This window comes from Oncorhynchus keta, chromosome 17 (genome assembly GCF_023373465.1).
Source record: "Oncorhynchus keta strain PuntledgeMale-10-30-2019 chromosome 17, Oket_V2, whole genome shotgun sequence".
Taxonomy (NCBI): Eukaryota; Metazoa; Chordata; class Actinopteri; order Salmoniformes; family Salmonidae; genus Oncorhynchus; species Oncorhynchus keta.
This window is the reverse complement of record NC_068437.1, coordinates 33,594,513-33,616,252: the sequence shown is the minus strand read 5'-3', so window position 1 is coordinate 33,616,252 and position 21,740 is coordinate 33,594,513. Positions and strand designations below refer to the sequence as shown.

Genomic DNA, 21,740 nt, shown 5'->3' with positions numbered 1-21,740 from the left:
CTTCAATACAAACTGGTTCTCTAGAATATTAGTAAGAATGGCTCAACCCGGTGTTAAGAATGACTTGTTTCCCTTCATTCCGATTACCACCAAATCATCTATTAAATATTGCTATTTTTAAAACAAGCAATAGAAAACTGCCAATTACAGTTTAATCCACCAGATTACAGGACAAACATTAGAACAAATATAATTGATTAAAAAATATATATTTTTAGAGGTGTCACGTTCTGACCATCGTTCGTGTGTGTTTTCTTAGTATTCTCACAATCTGAATCTGTTTGGGTGGTATGAAAATTGGAGTGGGTCTAGGGTTTCTGGGATAATGCTGTTGATGTGAGCCATGACCAGCCTTTCAATGCACTTCATGGCTACGGACGTGAGTGCTACAGGTCTGTAGTCATTTAGGCATGTTGCCTTCGTGTTCTTGTGCACAGGGACTATGGTGGTCTGCTTGAAATAGGTTGGTATTACAGACTCAATCAGGGACATGTTGAAAATGTCAGTGAAGACACCTGCCAGTTGGTGAGCACATGCCCGGAGCACACATCCTGGTAATCCGTCTGGCCCTGCAGCCTTGTGAATGTATACCTGTTTAAAAGTCTTACTCACATTGGCTACGGAGAGCGTGATCACACAGTCGTCCGTAACAGCTGATGCTCTCATGCATGCCTCAGTGTTGCTTGCCTCGAAGCGAGCATAGAATTAGCTCGTCTGGTAGGCTCCTGTCACTGGGCAGCTCACGGCTGTGCTTCCCTTTGTAATATGTAATAGTAAGCAAGCCCTGCCACAGAAGATGAGCATCGGAGCCGGTGTAGTACGATTCAATCTTAGACCTGTATTGACGCTTTGCCTGTTTGATGGTTCGACAGAGGGCATAGCAGGATTTCTTGTAAGCGGCAGCTCTACCCTTTAGCTCAGTGTGAATGTTGCTGTAATCCATGGCTTCTGGTTGGGGTATGTACATACAGTCACTGTGGGGACAACGTCCTCGATGCACTTATTGATAAAGCCAGTCTTATGTGATGTGCTCCTCAATGCCATCAGAAAGAATCCTGGAAATTGTTCCAGTCTGTGACAGCAAAACAGTCCTGTAGTTTAGCATCTGCTTCATCCAACCACGTTTTTATACATCGAGTCACTGGTGCTTCCTGCTTTAATTTTTGCTTGTAAGCAGGAATCAGGAGGATAGAATTGTGGTCGGATTTACCAAATGGAGGGCGAGGGAGAGCTTTGCACGCGTCTCTGTGTGTGGAGTACAGGGGATCTAGAATTGTTTTCCCTCTGGTTGCACATTTAACATGTTGATGGAAATTAGGTAGAACTGATTTAAGTTTCCCTGCATTAAAGTCTCCGTCCACTAGGGACGCCACCTCTGGGTGAGTGGTTTCCTGTTTGCTTATTTCCTTGTGCAGCTGACTGAGTGAGGTCTTAGTGTCATATGAACAATATGAGGGCTGAGAATATTATTCAGATGAATGATCGATTGTGCAGAAAAATGGAAACGCTCAAACAGATAATCATCAGGGAATGATAAAACATCCAAGCGGGATCACCTTCTCCCAACAGAGATTTCTGCGGAGTATTTCTGCTTCAATTTCAATTGGCTCTTCAAGAAAAGGACATGTCATGTCTGACACCTCCTTCAGTCTGCAGGCTTCAGCTAAAGAGGAGGAGAAACTCAGGGTTAGTTGAAGAAAACCTGCCAGCGAGCAGGTTAGATTCATGGAGTATGTTGCCATAGCAACGGACTCAGAGTTAATCTGAACTGGCTTTGTGAAACTGAAAACCCAGAGTTTCCTTCAACTCTGAGTCAACTGAGTTTTCACTAAACCCGCTTTCTGGAACAGGGCCCAGGGAGTGACCAAAGGCCTCAAAATGTTTACTCTGCTCTGTGCTGGGCTCATTCATTATGGAGGTTTTTGTTTTTGCAATGCTGTATTGTTATTGTTATGGTGTATTATTTTCATCAGCAACTCAAGGGCTTCCATCACTTATTAATCCATTAGATTTAACTGACTGGAACATATGTGTTACGTCTCAATCTCTGCTCCACAAAACAGTGATCTTCTTCCATTTTGTAACTGTATTGCATGAAGTTGAGTCAAGTACTAGCAAATGTTCATGATCATGTGGAATACACTTTGTTTTGTTTTTAGTGTAGTATGGAAAACGATGTATTGTAGAACACATGAGAGAGTAAGAAATCTTGAGCTTTGAGCTTTGAGCTTTTCCCATAATGACCCATATGGATCAAACTGAGATTATTGACAATGGCCTCATACATCACTTTGCCTGGCTCCCTGCCTGCCTGCTCCAGGCTCTACTGCCTTGATAAGCAATGTGTTGATGAATTCTTTCAGGGCCGGAGGTTGTTCGATAGTGGGGGCTCAGAAGCAGTTTTTGTGTTTGAACTGGGGCTGTCTTTGACTTTTACACAGCCGACAAACACATTCACACACACACACACTCTGGGCTTGGACTTCACACAGATGCATTGCATGATAAAGCGAAATGGTTCACTCAGGTGAAAGCTCATCGCTTCTGTTCTGTCTGCTCCCTCTATTCTCAGGGTTTACACTGACACTGACAGCCAGACTGATGTGGTGTTTGTGTACGCATGCATGCATGAGTGTGTGTAGATGCATGCATGCATGAGTGTGTGTAGATGCATGCATGCATGAGTGTGTGTAGATGCATGCATGCTTGAGTGTGTGTTTGTATGTGTGTTATAAAGAGTGATGCTTTTCACAATAGTGTTGTACTGTATATGCATATTGGGGTGGTGGGTAGCCTAGTGGTTAGAGCGTTGGGCCTAAAGGTTGCTGGATCAAATCTCAGAGCTGACAAGGTAAAAATCTGTGTTCTACCCCTGAACAAGGCCGTTAACTCACGGTTCCCACGGTTCTCATTGTAAATAAGAATGTGTTCTTAACTGACTTGCCCAGTTAAATAAATGTAAAATGTTCTTCTCTTATTGAAATAGAAGTTCACATAGGGAGGAAAAACCATGCACATTTATCCCCCAAAAAATGTAAACTGATGTTTTCATTAATTCGATTTTTTAGGGGCAGAGAGCAAATAAGGAGCTGTAGCTTATTCAAACTTCTCACTGAGTGCACGCACACATGCGACATAGCTTTTCCCATGTATCTAAAGTCAACAGAGATTTCCTCTCACAAGCCAATAAAGTACGTATACAAGAGGAATAACTAATGGATGAATAGAATAGGATGTGCCACACTTTTTGAATAAACATTGGCCTGGCTATATCACAAGTTATGTGATATAGAGTTTGTGAGTGCTGCACATGGTCATACTCCCAACCGACCTCTTGTCTTCTGTAGCAACCACAAGTCTCCGCCTCTCTCTCACAGCGCGAACCCGATCCCCACTCACTCCAACTCCCCTGCCACCGCCATCCTCCTCCCTAGCCCTTATTCCCGACGTTTGTCCAAGCGATAATCCACCTCTTTTCGCAAGCGATTTTAGAACTTTGTCCCGAAGAGAGAGAAAAAGGATAAAACACCCAGAGAAGTGAAGATCGGAGCGAACCCAATACGTTTTATATTGCCCAGATTGTTGGCCACGGCGGGGTGGATAAAAGCAGGCTGAAAAATACTATATGATGTGGATCTGGTACCTCTTGCTTGGTTCGGGGACGGGCTCAAGCTTGGTTGGTAAGTTTCAAACGACTAGCTTTCAGTGTTCAAACTTTCACTTCTGTTGGCGCTTCAAACAGTGCCGCTGAGACTGCTCTAGGAGATCAGAAAAGAACAAGCGTGCTTTCGCAACAAGTAACAATTACCTTATAGCCTATTCTTTACTTTTGTGTCCACGATATCGTTGTTGTCACAACCTTATAAAGTAGCCACCGCTAACTTCAAACAGAGTTGGGGCAAAGTATGTGCACCATCATAGGCTGCGACGTTGATTTAGCTTGGATACTGGTGTTTTGCTTTTGCAAACCCAATAGCAGCGGGCAATTATACAATTCCCCTTCTTTTATTGAGGTGTGGAAGCTGTTTAGAGTTGAAGCAGATGTAGGCAAATTATGACGAGGGTGGTTGACAAGTCAATCTGTGCCATGGCAGCTGGGCCCTGAGAAGCTGTAGGGAAGTCTAGCCTCTTCTGCCTCAATCTACACTTCTAACAGCAGACATGGGATTGTATGCAGACCTGGTTTCATGTACATGACAATCTGGTATTGAAACTTTATTTTATGAGTATTTTCAAATACACAGCCCTAAACAAGTATTTTTACTTGATAGTGTTATAATACTTTGTTCAAATACCTGGGTTAAATGCATGGGAGTGTATTTGAGTCCTTCAAAAACGTTCAAAGTCTATTTATAAATATATTAAACTACTTGGTTTATTTTTCATATAAAAGATAGGCCTATCTGAAAACGTACTTTGAATATACAGTACCAGTCAAAGGTTTGGACACACCTACTCATTCAAGGGTTTCTTTATTTTGTATATTTTCTACATTGTTGAATAATAGTGAAGACATCAAACCTATGAAATAACACATATGGAATACTTTACTAACCATTCTTTCAACCAGCGTCACCTGTAATGCTTTTCCAACAGTCTTGAAGGAGTTTCCACATGTGCTGAGCACTTGTTGGCTGCTTTTTCTTCAATCTGCAGGTTGAGTTGACCAACTCATCCCAAACCATCTCAATTGGGTTGAGGTCAGGGGATTGTGGAGGCCAGGTCATCTGATGCAGCACTCCATCACTGTCCTTCTTGGTCAAATAGCCCTTACACAGCCTGGAGGTGTGTTGGGTCATTGTCCTGTTGAAAAACAAAATGATATGGCATATCGCTACAGAATGCTGTGGTAGCCATGCTGGTCTAAATAAATCACATACAGTGTCACCAGAAAAGCACCATCACACCACCTCTATGCTTCACGGTGGGTACTACACATGTGATGATCATCCATTCACCTACTCTGCGTCTCACAAAGACACAGCAGTTGGAACCAAAAATCTCAAATTTGGAATCATCAGACGAAGGACAGATTTCCACTTGTCTAATGTCCATTGCTCATGTTTCTTGGCCCAAGCAAGTTTCCTCTTCTTATTGGTGTCCTTTAGTAGTGGTCTTTGCAGCAATTCGACCATGAAGCCCTGATTCACACAGTATCATCTGAAAAGTTGATGTTTAGTTGTGTCTGTTACTTGAACTCTGTGAAGCATTATTTCTGAGGTTGGTAACTAATGAACTTATCCTCTGCAGCAGAGGTAACTCTGGGGCCTCCTTTCCTGTGGCGGTCCTCATGAGAGACAGCTTCATAATAGCTCTTGATGGTTTTTGCGACTGCACTTGAAGAAACTTTTTTAAAGTTCTTGAAATGTTCCGGATTGACTGACCTTCATGCCGTAAAGTAATGATGGACTGTTGTTTCTCTTCGCTTATTTGAGCTGTTCTTGGCATAATATTGACTTGGTCTTTTACCAAATAGGGCTATCTTCTGTATACCACCCCTACCTTGTCACAACACAACTGATTGGCTCAAACGCATTAAGAAGGAACGAAATTCCACAAATGGTCTTTTAACAAAGCACACCTGTTAATTGAAACACATTCCATTTGACTACCTCATAAAGCTGGTTGAGAGAATGCCAAGAGTGTGCAAAGCTGTCATCAAAGCAAAGGGTGGCTACTTTGAAGAATCTCAAATATAAAATATATTTTGATTTGTCTAACACTTTTTTTTGGTTACTACATGATTCCATGATTCTTATTTCATAGCTCTGATGTCTTCACTATTCTACAATGTAGAATTTTTTTTTTTTTAATCAAGAAAAACCTTTGAATGAGTAGTTGTTCAAATTTTTGCGAAACTAATTGAGATATTTGAAATAGTTTTTGAACCCGTCTGATTGTATTACAGTATCAGGACAGGTTTTGCTCTGCTTTCAATATGAAAGTTGTGGGCCTACTCCTGGATGGACTTTACAATTGTTGAAATGAACCTATTCTCATCGGAGACCTATTGAAAGGAGTAACTACACAGAAACACTTGTAAAACCATTGTTTTAACGTGTAGCTAAATAAAAGGGCTGCTTGATTTTCTTTTAATGAAGTCCAGTGTAGGAATACTAGTATGATGACTATTAGCTAGTTGATATACATAGACCTATGAACACCCTACACAGTTTGAATAAAGACAGACCATTGAGAATTGATTTGTTGTGCAAAACATCTGCAGCCACTCTGTGAAGGCAATGGGAGTTCAATAGAAAATGCCTCATTATTGTTAAAACACATGTTTCAGATTTAAAGGCGACATCGGGGTACAGAGTTGAGTTGTCCACAGAATTGTAGACCCAAATAATTCCGCTGTGTAGCCTATACCACCTGTCAGTTTGTAAGATATACACAGTTTAAATAGAATTACAAATATTTTCACTGGTTGTTTGTGCTCTTAAATGGATTTAGCTCTGACATCTAAATCCAAACCAGCTGATATTCTGTTCATCATTGTACATTCTGGAATGGGTGAAAGTTTGTATTTTTGTTAGCTGACACCATTGTCTTGATGTCTTTGTCTGTATCTCTAATTCATTTCTCATTGGTTTGGCACTTGGGCAATTAGGGACAAGTCACAGTGTCTTAGTCTCAGTATTGCAGAACAGTTTGTTGATTACTTTAGTTGGGAATAGAGTGGTTGATTTTTAATTTACAGTGTCATAAATGTATGCATACAGTGTCTTCAGAAAGTATTCATACCCCTTGACTTATTCCACATTTTGTTGTGTTGCAGCCTGAATTCAAAATTGATTAAATGTATTTTGTTTCTCACCCATTTACACACAATAACCCATAATGCCATAGTGAAAACATTACTTTCCCCCGTCTACAATACCCCATAATGATAGAAAAATGTTTGCAAATTTATTGAACATGAAGTATGGAAATGCATTGATTTACATAAGTATTCACACCCCTAAGTCAATACATGTTAGAATCACCTTTGGTAGCGATTACAGCTGTGCATCTCTAAAAAATCCAAAACAAAACTCCCTAGTCCTTGCTGATGACAAGCATACCCACCACCATGCTTGAAAATATGAAGATTGGTACTCAGTGATGTGTTGTATTTGCCCAAAAACACATAACACTTTGTATTCGGGAAATAAAGTTCAAATGACAAGCTTACATTTCTTGAGTCAGTAAGTATTCAACACCTTTAAGGGCAAGCCTAAATAAATTCAGGTGTAAAAATGTGCTTAACAAGTCACATAATAAGTGGCATGGACTCACTCCGTGTGCAATAATAGTGTTTAACATGATTTTTTTCTGTGTACCTCACACATACAACTATCTGTAAGGTCCCTCAGTCGAGCAGATTCAACAACAGACCAGGGAGGTTTTCCAATTCCTCGCAAAGGATGGCACCTATTTGTAGATGGGTACAAATAAAAAAAAATCTGACATTGAATATTCCTTTGAGCATGGTGAAGTTATTAATTACACTTTGGATGGTGTGTCATTAAACCCATTCACCACAAAGATGCATACGTCTTTCCTAACACAGTTGCCAGAGAAGCAGGAAACTGCTCAGGGATTTCACCATGAGGCCAATGGTGACTTTAATACAGTTACAGATTTTAATGGCTTTGATAGGAGAAAACTGAGGATGGATCAACAACATTGTACTTACTCCACTCTGTCAATTAGGTTAGTATCGTGTAAAGAAGGAAGCTTGTGTAGAATAAAAAATATTCAAAAACAAGCATCCTGTTTGCAATAAGGCACTAAAGTAATACTGTAAAAATGTGGCAAAGCAATTTAAGATTTTGTCCTGAATACAAAGTGTTATGTTTGGAGCAAAGCCAATGCAACACATTACTGAGTACCACTCATAGTGGTGGCTGCATCATATTATGGGTATGCTTGTAATCGTTAAAGATTGGGGGGGTTTTCAGGATTATAAAACAAAAGCAGAATGAAGCAAAATCTTATAGGAAAACATTTCCAACAGACACTGGGAAATGTAATTCAGCATTCAGCAGGACAATAACCTAAAACACAAGGCCAAATCTACACTGGAATTGCTTACCAAGAAGACACTGAATGCTCAGTTTTGACTTCAATCTACTTGAAGCTCTAACCTGAAAATGGTTATCTACCAATGGTCAACAATTGATTTGGCAGAGCTTGAAGATTAAAAAAATAATAATGGGCAAATGTTGCACAATTAAAACATGTTTTCAGTTTTTTCATTTAAGGCCCATTGTGTGTATATTGGTTAGGAAAATCTACAATTTAATCAACTTTGAATTCAGGCTGTAAACCAATAAAATGTGGAATAAGTCAATGGGTATGAATACTTTCTGAAGCCACTGCAAGACACAGACATGAAACATGTTATAGTTATGGATGTTAGTGCCTGAGGTTGTGGTGAATTTAGAGAAGGCTGTCAAACTTTAGTCTTCCACTATGTGACCAACCCACTTTGGTCTGACCAATCATCGTCACCCAGACCTAACACCACCCACACACACACACAGAGCAAATTAAACCTGCATGTATTGTAAATATATCTTTCCAAAATGGACCACCTGTCTGTTTGTAATCTCCCTTCTCCTGTGACTCTTTTCTCTGGCACCCTGTATGTGTTCTGCCAGCTTGGACAGTTAAGTATTCTTGATATAAAGAACCCTATCAATCACAACAGACCTGGTTGGAATATAGTTGGAATTACTCTGTGTGTGAAGTGACAAAGGCCAATAAAGCTTTTATTAGTAATCTGTGTGCGGTATGGAATAAGGGTGTTCCCCATGTCTCGCCTGTCAATATGAATGTATGATCAGACGATAGTGTTGGCATACCACATCTGTCACACCTTATTGGCTTGCTGATGCCTCATGGCCTGATACTGCACTCTCAACATGACAAACACACCAGCTATCACTTCTCACTATAAGAGGGTAGATACTATTTAGTACTGTATGACTATCCGCTATATCTGCCATCCTCACTTCTTATTGTATTTACTACTGTAACGCAGCGAGCCAAAGATGGATCATCAGCAATGGCAATGTGAGCAAACTGACAGGAGCATGCTCCGATATCTCCTTAATCAAGATGAATGTGTTCCATTACAGTCCCAGTAGTACCTCACACCGCAGGAGACGGGTGGTCCGATGTTTTCATACATAAGCACCGTCGGATGGCACAGTAATTTCTCACTTGGTGACACTCAGTCAAGGAGCAGAACCCTGTTGTGTATTGCTTTGGTTCATATTTTGCTCCTGGGTTTTCCTGTTATCAGGGGAAGGGGGGTTAGTGGCTAGCCCTGTGTGTGTGTGTGTGCACATGCGTTAGTCAGGGCTCCACAATTAATCTAATTCATATCGAAATCTTGACGTACAATATGGATATCACATGCACTATTTTCGAAATGCCACTAAGCCACGTGTAACATCTGCCCCTCCCTGTCAATCAAGCAGTACAGTTCCTCCTCCTTATTATTAGATTCAATATATAAGTTTCATGCTGTTCTGTTAGGTCAAATGCAGTCAACAAATTGTTACAAACAAAAATGATGCTGCTTTTCACTTTGCTTCTTAATATAAATCATTGAATTTGAATTATTCCAACAGTTCACCCAAGTATTTTGATCAATATCACAAGTCAAATCGCAATCGCAATATTTGTAACAAAAGAAAAAAAGAAAATGCCCCTATCGTGCAGTCCTAGTGTGTGTGTGTGTGTAAGGTATGGGGGTTCAAAATAATTTCACTATTCAAATAGCATTATGAATTTTTGTTGGGTATCCGGAAATGCGAAAAACATGTGGCAGCCTTAATGTTATTTATCATCCCATATAGCAGTGCCTCTCTTGACTGGAGTAGCCTAGGGAACTTAGCTAGCTAAGCTTGCTAGCTATAGGCTACATGCTGCGCTTTCTCCCCAACCCCATTCAGATGAAACAACCTACCTGTTGGTTCGTCCTTGTAGCCTACAACCCCATTCAGATGAAACAACCCACCTGTTGGTTCGTCCTTGTAGCCTACAACCCCATTCAGATGAAACAACCTACCTGTTGGTTCGTCCTTGTAGCCTACAACCCCATTCAGATGAAACAACCTACCTGTTGGTTCGTCCTTGTAGCCTACAACCCCATTCAGATGAAACAGCCTACCTGTTGGTTCGTCCTTGTAGCCTACAACCCCATTCAGATGAAACAACCCACCTGTTGGTTCGTCCTTGTAGCCTACAACCCCATTCAGATGAAACAGCCTACCTGTTGGTTCGTCCTTGTAGCCTACAACCCCATTCAGATGAAACAACCCACCTGTTGGTTCGTCCTTGTAGCCTACAACCCCATTCAGATGAAACAACCCACCTGTTGGTTCGTCCTTGTAGCCTACAACCCCATTCAGATGAAACAGCCTACCTGTTGGTTCGTCCTTGTAGACTACTCCTTCTCATTTCGTTAACTTTGAAGAACCTTTTTTCCACTTTGATTGGCCAACGTAAACAACAAGCAACACAGGTGAAGGCTACCGGTCGGCTACGGGTCTTTTTATGGTAAAGACTACATTGAATAATTAATAATTTTGATTGTCATGGTATATCACATGGATATTTACATTTAATTTAGAAAAAGCCCTTTCGGGGTTAAAATAGTTTTTTTTTTTTTTGCAAAAATGAATGCTCACACTAGTATTCAAATACTAATGTCCATTAGAATATTCTAATTACCGTGCACATCTCGAGTGTGTGTCTGTCCGCGTGTCAGGCAAATGTCTGTGACTGTATGTATGTATGTACGGTTTCTGCATACGTGTGTGTGTGTGTGTGTGTGTGTTACATCATCTGATATACTTCCAATCAAAGTCCTATTGTGTCCCTTGGATTAGGCCTGCCTTGTGTTTTGAGAGAGGTGGTTCCAGTTCCCAGAGTTGTTAAACAAAGCCACATGACAAGAGTCACGTTTCCCCAGCACAGCACCACACTCTAAACCCAATACCAGTGCTGTGATTTGAACCTGTATGCCTGTTAAAGAACTGCGCTGGACCAGACCACTACAGACAGAATTCAGTTGTTGCAGCAGATCTGGGATTTTTTTCTGCACTGCGCAGACGTATCCTCTATCGGCAATTATTGAACTCCCGAATAAAATACTACATGCAGTGGGATGCATCAGACCAGTTTGCTATTCGTTCTGTATAATTTTTTGTTTAATTTGGATGGGATAAATAAATAGTTGATGTGATTATTCTGTCTGTCTCTACCTGAGATGCAGCATCTCCTTCCATTCAACCTGGGCTCTTCTCAGTGATCTATTAAATCATGCTGCTTCATGTTTCATGGAGCTGATCTATCTGGAGATGTATTGATCGGAGCGGAAACAGAAGAAGAGAGGAAAGCAACACGGAGAGGTGAAAAAACCAACTGATGTCCAGAGAACTCATTAGAAATGGATTGCTGATCGATCTAAAGTTCTATGCTATTCCATGAAAGGTTTCGTTGTCTTCTATTGATCATATCTACTTACCTGGAAACAAGATAAAACCCTAGACTGGTTGGAGTGGGTTTTATTCATTGATAGCTTAGAATCTTTTCTGACATACTTTTTGAAGTTCGAAGACATTGTACCGCTAACTTCGGTGGGTGAAAGTTTGTAGCCCCGGTGAAACATTTGAATAATGGATATTCATAAAGTATGACTTGTTAATCCTACGGCTCACCATGGTCTGGCCTAGAATGTGCTGTATACTCTTCCCCTTGGACTTTATAATATTACTGCAGTCACTAGTCTACTCTTCATTGTAACGGCCTCTCACAAATTCAACTTCCAAACTGTAATATGAGATGTAGGACTTATTCTGTGAGCTCGGTCAGACTGTATTTTTTTTGTCTGTTTCGCACTAATTCACTGGCACACACACAAAGTCAAAGCCAAGGAGTAGCAGCAGGGTTGCTTTTATTTATTTGAATGCAGTCTTTTAGAATGAAATGACAGTGCCGTGTTGAGTGAGTACATGGCAGTGTTTCATGTCACTGCAGTGCTGTCTCCTGGCGACCCATTAACCCACCATCGCCACGGAAACAAGAAACCCTGATGAGGTTGGAGATTCCATTCCCCTCATGCTGGCTGGGGGGCGGCAGTGGATATTACTTGGTATCTCCCATGAAGAACCAAATAAACCTTCAGATTGTTTGTGTTGCCTACACACACCTCATCTCTCCCGCTGTCTCTCCATCTCTCTGTATGTTTTCTTCTGTTCTCTCTTGTTGTTCATGTTGTATGTAGGAAAAGGCCATTAGCATGGCCCTGTGTTGTACCCCTCTTGCCTGAGAGGGTGATTGACTGCTGCCTTCCAGACAGCTGGGTCCCCTGTTGTCCTTGCGATCAGGAGTAATTTGCTGTGTTGTGTCACACAGTGTGGCACCGAGGACACCGACAATCCCAGCATCCCTCTGTCAATCCAAACAAACAAACATCTTCTAAGGTCAACAGAGACACGGATCTCGTCCAGGGAGGGGGAGGGAGACTGGATCATTTGGCTTACAGGATTTATTATTTGCTCTGGTGTACTATCTGTTATGTAACATTGATTGTGTACTAAGGTGCTGAGTGAAGGTCACTCTGGATGAGAGCATCTACTAAATGTTATCATAGTGTTTGGGCTACACTGCATTTTAGTATGGATGTATTGGCAAATTGTATGGGTAGTTTGTAGAAATATATTAATGGCTATATGAATGCAGTTGAAGTGGAGCGCTGAACTCTATACTGTATATATTCTACACATATATTCTACACATCTTGGCTTATCCAGAGATAAACTCACTGTTTGAACAGGGATACACTCCAGGTCCCACTCACCACTGAAGAAAGTATTTACTCATGGAACAAAATGTTTTAAAATGTGAAACGCCAACTCAGAATTAAGATGTCTCGGCCTCCCAAGTGGACCACTGCATCGCTGTGTCACTAGAGATTCTGGGTTCGAGTCCAGGCTCTGTCGCAGCCGGCCACGACCGAGAGACCCATGTGGCGGTGCACAATTGGCCCAGCGTCGTCCGGGTTAGGGGAGGGTTTTGCCGGCAGGAATGTCCTTGTCCCATCACATACTACCGACTCCTGTGGCGGGCCGGGCGGAGTGCACACTGACACGGTCGTCTGGTGTACGGTGTTTCCTCCGACACATTGGTGTGGCTGGCTTCCAGGTAAAGTGGGCATTGTGTCAAGAAACAGTGCGGCTTGGTTGGGTTGTGTTTCAGAGGACGCACGGCTCTTAAGTTGTACAGTGTAACTGGAGTTGTACATACAGTCGTGGCCAAAAGTTTTGAGGATGACACAAATATACATTTTATCAAAGTTTGCTGCTTCAGTGTCTTTAGATATTTTTGTCAGATGTTACTATGGAATACTGAAGTATAATTACAAGCATTACACAAGTGTCAAAGGCTTTTATTGACAATTACATGAAGTTGATGCAAAGAGTCAACATTTGCAGTGTTGAACCTTATTTATCAAGACCTCTGCAATCCGCACTGGCATGCTGTCAATTAACTTCTGGGCCACATCCTGACTGATGGCAGCCCATTCTTGCATAATCAATGCTTGCAGTTTGTCAGAAATTGTGGGTTTTTGTTTGTCCACCCGCCTCTTGAGAATTGACCAAGTTCTCAATGGGATTAAGGTCTGGGGAGTTTCCTGGCCATGGACCCAAAATATTGATGTTTTGTTCCCCGAGCCACTTAGTTATCACTTTTGCCTTATGGTAAGATGCTCCATCATGCTGGAAGAGGCATTGTTCGTCACCAAACTGTTCCTGGATGGTTGGGAGAAGTCGCTGTCGGAGGATGTGTACCATTATTTATTCATGGCTGTGTTCGTAGGCAAAATTGTGATTAAGCCCATTCCCTTGGCTGAGAAGCAACCCCACACATAAATGGTCTCCGGATGCTTTACTGTTGGCATGACACAGGACTGATGGTAGCGCTCAACTTGTCTTCTCCAAACAAGCTTTTTTCCTGATGCCCCAAATAATCGGAAAGGGGTTTCATCAGAGAAAATGACTTTACCCCAGTCCTCAGCAGTCCAATCCCTGTACCTTTTGCAGAATATCAGTCTGTCCCTGATGTTTTTCCTGGAGAGAAGTTGCCTCACTGTGCGTGCACTAGTGGTACTAGTGGTGTCCTGATCCAACAGCTGAATCAACTTTAGGAGATGTCCTGTCGCTTGCTGGACTTTCTTGGGTGCCCTGCAGCCGTCTTCAAAACAATTTAACCGCTCTCCTTCAAGTTCTTGATGATCTTGATGATGATTTAGGTGCAATCTTACTGGCAGCAATATCCTTGCCTGTGAAGCCCTTTTTGTGCGAAGCAATAATGATGGCACGTGTTTCCTTTCAGGTAACCATGGTTAACAGAGGAAGAACAATGATTCCAAGCACCACCCTCCTTTTGAAGCTTCCAGTCTTCCAGTCTTCCAGTTCAAACTCAATCAGCATGACAGAGTGATCTGCAGTGGAAATTATTTTTGGGGATTCTGTTCATTTGCATGGCAAAGAGGGACTTTGCAATTAATCTGATCACTCTTCATAACATTCTGGAGTATATGCACATTTCCATCATACAAACTGAGGCAGCAGACTTGGTGAAAATTAATATTTGTGAAAAGTAAAACACTAACATATGTTGATTTAGATAAGTATTCACCCCCCTGAGACAATGCATGTTAGAATCTCCTTTGGCAGTGTTTACAGCTGAGTTTTTTTAGGGTAAGTCTATAAGAGCTTGCACATCTGGATTGTACAATATTTGCTCATTCTTAAAAAATATATTTAAGCACTGTCAAGTTGGTTGTTGATCATTAGTAGATAGCCAATTTAAGTCAAAATTGTAACTAGGCCGTTTAGGAACATTCAATGTCGTCTTGGTAAGCGACTTCAGTTTTTAGGTTATTGTCCTGCTGAAATGTGAATTTGTCTCCTAGTGTCTGTTGAAAAGAAGACTGAAACAGGTTGTCCTCTAGGATTTTGCCTGTGCTTAGCTCTATTGCATACATTTATCCTATAAAACTCACTAGATGACAAGCATACTCACCATGCTTTAAAATATAAAGAGTGGTACTCAGTGATGTTGTTGACTGCATGTTTTGGAATGATTTTATTCTGTACGACCTTCCTTCTTTTCACTCTGTTATTTAGGTTAGTATTGTGGAGTAACTGTAATGCTGTTGATACATCTTCAGTTTTCTCCCATCACAGACATTAAACTCTGTAACTGTAAAATCCCTATTCCCTGAGCAACGTCCTTCCTCTCTGGCAACTGAGTTAGGAAGGACCCCTGTATCTTTGTTGTGACTGGGTGTGATACATAATACAAAGTGTGATTAACCCTTTAGAACCCTTTGCGGCTGTTGAAAACATGAGTAATTGAAACATGAACAGCCTTTTTTTCTAACAATAATGTGTCAATATCGCAAAATTAACTTGCTAACATCCTGTTGTGGTATTTTTGTGGCTGCCAACCAGAAAAGGGAAATATGGTATGTTGTCATTTGACCTTAATGTATTCTTTTCATTACTCAAAATGGCGCTGCAGCGAACACGACTTTTTAATGTGAAAGAGGTTGTATCTATGTTGGTTGGTGATACGGACACGTCATTGCACTTTGAAAAGTGATGATGTTGAGGTGAGTGTATGCATATATTTATATGTTTGGTGTTGTGAAAAATGGGGAATAACTCTCATATTAGCAAATCCTGTCATGTCATGATTATTTGGTTGGTCCAGGCGAGCATCAGCAGTGGGGCTCAAATGATTGTTCACTGTCTCATGGGAACAGTGGCAGTGTTTTGCTGTATATAGTCTAACTAACTAGTTGTTTGTTTTGTCAAATCAAACTTTATTTGTCACATGCGCCGACTACAGCAAGTGTAGACCTTACCGTGAAATGCTTACTTTACAAGCCCTTAACCAATAGTTAAGAAAATATTTACCAAATAAACTAAAGTAAAGAATAAATAAACACAATACAATAACGAGTCTATATAGCCTCGTTATTGTCATTTTGTGCTAATTTCTATTAAAAGTTTTACTTTAGTTTATAAAATATTTTCTTTAACTATTTCTTGAACTGCATTGTTGGTTAAGGGCTTGTAAGTAAGCACCTGTCGTATTCGGCGAATGTGACAAAACATTTAATTTGATTTTAGATGCCAGTTCAGTGGCGCTCATATGAGAAGTTGGATATTTGTTTAAGTAACCAGATAACAAGTTGCTTGTTTTGTCCTGTTTCTACTGATGCAATTAATTTGGAAACTGTCCCAGCTTCATAACTAATCAGCTAACATTGGCAAGCTGAGTCTATCAGGCAAAAAACGGCAGAGTTGGAGAGAGATGAGAGAGCGCAATTGTATCCTACTTGTTGCTTCTCTCACACTGTTACTCTGTTCCTCTAGGTTAGTGAAAGCAAAGTAAGTGATGTGGAGAGTCAGGGCTCAGCTGCAAAAGGCAGGGACGAAGAAGAGTTCGAGATGATTGGAGGGATAGAGATATGGAGCGATGAAGGAGGAGTGGAGGGGGGCCTATGTTTCCATGGCACGTGTCTGCCAAGTCCCCCCTTTTACCCTTGTACAACACATCCTGGGCCTAAAGGTTTTGGAGTTGTTTTTAAAAGTGGTAGGAACTTATATCTGTTCCAGGGCTTGACCATCTTGACCAGCTGAGGAGCTATTACAGGCACAGGCAGAAAATGGTGGAAGTATATGTTTTGGAGGATGCTCAACATTGCCATCATAAAAGCGTACATTGCGTGGGGGACCATGCAAAGGCCCTTCTCAGAAACTGCAGGTGCTGTTCCCTGAAGACATTCAAAATGTAGCTTGTGCAGTCACTTTGATATGGCTACAGTGTCTGGAATAAGGGAGCCAAGAGTGTGGCACCAGAGTGTGGCACCAGAGTGTGGCACCAGAGTGTGGCACCAGAGTGTGGCACCAGAGTGTGGCACCAGAGTGTGGCACCAGAGTGTGGCACCAGAGTGTGGCACCAGAGTGTGGCACCAGAGTGTGGCACCAGAGTGTGGCACCAGAGTGTGGCACCAGAGTGTGGCACCAGAGTGTGGCACCAGAGCGTGGCCCAAGGTGTAACTCATTTGAAAGTGGGTGACGCAGAGTAAAGAGTGGCAGATGTGAAGAAACCTCCTTTGGGTGTTCTACATGTTCTGTGCCACTTTGCAGGATGGGGCCATGCTTCCAGAAGTTCCATGACATGTTGTAATCTACAGCAAATGTAAACACTAAGGTGAATGTGTGAAATGTGTAGGATGAATTCATATCTTTTATTTTGTGTTGTGTTTTGAATCTTCTCACTTTCTGTCTCCATCTAATACTTGTTTGCCTTCACTGAATTGTTCTCAAAGTAGGCTACTATTTCCACATTTCGTGTCAGACCTGGTCTGTACTAAATCTTATTGAGAGAAGTTACTTACATTTTGAAACAGTCTCTGAATATTTAGTATTCAGAACCCTTGACTTTTGACACATTTTGTTACATTACAGCCTTAGTCTAAAATTGATGAAATTGAGGGAAAACAAACTATCTACACACAATACCTTCCGTCTGGCAACTATACCATAAAGGCCTGGTTGGTGGAGTGCTGCAGAGATGGTTGTCCTTCTGGAAGGTTCTCCCTTCTCAACAGAGGAACTCTGGACCATCAGGTTCTTGGTCACCTCCCTGACCAAGGCCCTTCTCCCCTGATTGCTCAGTTTGGCTGGGCAGCAAGCCCTAGAAAGAGTCTTGGTGCTTCCAAACTTCTTCCGTTTAAGAATTATTGAGGACATTGTGGTCTTGGGGACCTTCAATGCTGCATAACTTTTTTGGTACCCTTCCCCAGATCTGTGCCTCAACACAATCCTGTCTCGGACCTCTACGGACAATTCCTTGGACTTCATGGCTTATTTTTTGCTCTGACATGCACTGCCAACTGTGGATCTTTATATAGACAGATGTGTGCCTTTCCAAATCATGTACAGTAAATTGAATTTACCACCGGTGGACTCCAATCAAGTTGTAGAAACATCTCAAGGGTGATCAATGGAAACAGGATGCACCGGAGCTCAATTTCGAGTCTCAAAGCAAAGGGTCTGTCAATAAGTTATGTTTAAAAAAAGTATAATTGTTTTGCAAAAACATCTAAACTTTTTAAACTTTGTCGTTATCGTTTATTGTGTGTAGATTTCTGAAAAAAAATATATAAAATGTAATCCATTTTGGAACAAGGCTGTAATTTAACAAAATGTGGAAAAAGTCAAGGGGTCTGAATATTTTCCGAAGGCATCGTATATTTAGTTTGAGAAGTGTTTCTTCCTTCTGTAAGTTTTAGAAACATTGCCTCGTACATTAAAATTTCGTTACCAAAAACCCACATATCTTTCTAATAGGATGGAGGATAGTGAAAGTTCACAGAAATAACAAGTAAAGGTAGACATAGACCTATCAATTAGATAAATTGTTTTATTAGTTGGGTTCACAAGTTTGGACACTACAGTATAGTTCAGTAAAGTCCACAGAGCACACTAGAGTTGAGTACACTTTATTGTACTGAACTATACTTTACTGTTCTGTGCTGTGCTGTACTCTACTTTGATGTAACATAGATGTCTATGATTGGTTCAAATTTGGTCCGGACCAACCAAATTTGGTCTTTGGGGCAGAGATTATTTATATAATAGCCAGTGTGTAGAACAATTTCCCAAATATGCAAAGGAGGATATTGCATATGTATACATTTTGTGTACCTATTTAGGATACATCACCATGAAAATAATTACATTCATATCCATAATTATGCATTTATGTTTAATATAGATCAGGAACCCAAGGTGAAATTCCGTTTCAAGGGTGTAAATCCACTTCACTTACTGTAGTTCAATTTGTCATGTCGTAGCTGACACCCCATTCTTTTTGTAGACGTAGTTGAATCTTAATTCGGAGAGTTTTTGGAAAATGTGCACACAAAAAAATGAGGGAGATTCTTTACTGAAATTCTGTTAAACTTTGCATCTGCAGTTTATCCAGCAATTTGTTTTGTAAAATGTTCTGTGTAAATTGTTAAAAGTATACCTTGTGGTTTCTTAAACTTTTAAATCAATGTTTTTTGTTTGGCAAAAAACATTGGAGTCTCAGCGCAATTCCTTGACCGTGGAATTTTGCCAAGGTTAAAGTACAATGTAGTCCGACACTGAGCAAGAGAAACTCTCAGCCTCTAAATAGAACTAAAACTCTGCGCTGTTTATCGTAGCATGTAGAACAGGTAGTGTGCCAACATTAGCAATTTCACACACTCGTTTGTTTATTTGGATCCCCATTAGCTTTTGCAGAAGCAAGTCTTCCTGTGGTCCACAAAAAAACACAAAACATGACAAGTAACAAAACACTGATAGACAAGGAAAGTCAGACAAATTTAAAATACGATATACGTACAAACAATGCAACAAAAACATAATACAAAAAATATAACAAAAATTGTGTGTTAGTGTGTGTGTCCACTCACAGTCCCCGCTGTTCCATGAGTTGTTTTGTAATCTGTTTTTTTAAAGGTAATTTTGCTGTTTGCGTGAGTATATAGGAGATGAAGGGAGTTCCATGCAATCATGGCTCTTTATAAAACTGTGTTGCCATGAATTTGTTTTGGGGACTGTCAAGAGACCCCTGGTGGCACATATTGTTTTTTTTAACCAGGTAAGCTTACTGAGAACACATTCTCATTTACAGCAACGACCTTGGGAATAGTTACAGGGTAGAGCGGGAGATAAATAAGCCAATTGGAAGCTGGGGATGATTAGGTGGCCATGATGGTATGAAGGCCAGATGGGAATTTAGCCAGAACACCAGGTTTAACATTGTAGACGGGTCTTTCTGTGTTCAATACAGGAATGAAAACAAACCAGCAATACTTTTTACGTCTTGTGCAACTCTCAACAGTGTACCCAGTTCCTAGTTGGCCTACTTCTTCATTGCACAAAGGAATAACCTCAACCAAATTTCAAAGACTGGTGACATCTAGTGGAAGCGGTAGGAACAGGTTCCTAAGAAATATCCCTGGGCAATGACAATTTAGCGAACAGAGGGAAAAAAATCTGAACAGTTAGTCACATTTTACATTTACATTTAAGTCATTTAGCAGACGCTCTTATCCAGAGCGACTTACAAATTGGTGCATACACCTTATGACAACCAGTGGAACAGCCCCTTGCATCTAAATCTTGTTGGGGGGGTGAGAAGGGGGGTGAGAAGGATTACTTACCCTTACTTACCCTATCCTAGGTATTCCTTGAAGAGGTGGGGTTTCAGGTGTCTCCGGAAGGTGGTGATTGACTCCGCTGTCCTGGCGTCGTGAGGGAGTTTGTTCCACCATTGGGGGCCAGAGCAGCGAACAGTTTTGACTGGGCTGAGCGGGAACTGTACTTCCTCAGTGGTAGGGAGGCGAGCAGGCCAGAGGTGGATGAACGCAGTGCCCTTGTTTGGGTGTAGGGCCTGATCAGAGCCTGGAGGTACTGAGGTGCCGTTCCCCTCACAGCTCCGTAGGCGAGCACCATGGTCTGGATGCGAGCTTCAACTGGAAGCCAGTGGAGAGAGCGGAGGAGCGGGGTGACGTGAGAGAACTTGGGAAGGTTGAACACCAGACGGGCTGCGGCGTTCTGGATGAGTTGTAGGGGTTTAATGGCACAGGCAGGGAGCCCAGCCAACAGCGAGTTGCAGTAATCAAGACGGGAGATGACAAGTGCCTGGATTAGGACCTGCGCCGCTTCCTGTGTGAGGCAGGGTCGTACTCTGCGGATGTTGTAGAGCATGAACCTACAGGAACGGGACACCGCCTTGATGTTAGTTGAGAACGTCAGGGTGTTGTCCAGGATCACGCCAAGGTTCTTAGCGCTCTGGGAGGAGGACACAATGGAGTTGTCAACCGTGATGGCGAGATCATGGAACGGGCAGTCCTTCCCGGGAGGAAGAGGAGCTCCGTCTTGCTGAGGTTCAGCTTGAGGTGGTGATCCGTCATCCACACTGATATGTCTGCCAGACATGCAGAGATGCGATTCGCCACCTGGTCATCAGAAGGGGGAAAGGAGAAGATTGTGTGCCGTCTGCATAGCAATGATAGGAGAGACCATGTGAGGTTATGACAGAGCCAAGTGACTTGGTGTATAGCGAGAATAAGAGAGGGCCTAGAACAGAGCCCTGGGGGACACCAGTGGTGAGAGCGCGTGGTGAGGAGACAGATTCTCGCCACGCCACCTGGTAGGAGCGACCTGTCAGGTAGGACGCAATCCAAGCGTGGGCCGCGCCGGAGATGCCCAACTCGGAGAGGGTGGAGAGGAGGATCTGATGGTTCACAGTATCGAAGGCAGCCGATAGGTCTAGAAGGATGAGAGCAGAGGAGAGAGAGTTAGCTTTAGCAGTGCGGAGGAGCGCTCCGTGATACAGAGAAGAGTTAGTCTCAGTTGAATGACTAGTCTTGAAACCTGACTGATTTGGATCAAGAAGGTCATTCTGAGAGAGATAGCGGTAGAGCTGGCCAAGGACGGCACGCTCAAGAGTTTTGGAGAGAAAAGAGAGAAGGGATACTGGTCTGTAGTTGTTGACATCGGAGGGATCGAGTGTAGGTTTTTTCAGAAGGGGTGCAACTCTCGCTCTCTTGAAGACGGAGGGACGTAGCCAGCGGTCAGGGATGAGTTGATGAGCGAGGT

General features: G+C 41.9%; 1 protein-coding gene across 2 annotated transcripts in view; it reads left to right on the top strand.

Moving 5' to 3' along the window:
• The first annotated feature begins 3,332 nt into the window (after nt 1-3,332).
• Nucleotides 3,333-21,740, top strand: part of LOC118396192 (low-density lipoprotein receptor class A domain-containing protein 3-like) — a 139,597-nt gene continuing 121,189 nt past the window's right edge. For both annotated transcript variants that reach the window (XM_035790297.2, XM_035790296.2), the window contains exon 1: nt 3,333-3,680. In XM_035790297.2, the coding sequence (XP_035646190.2) occupies nt 3,626-3,680 (55 nt within the window). In that variant the 5' untranslated portion in view covers nt 3,333-3,625. The remainder of the gene's footprint in view (nt 3,681-21,740) is intronic.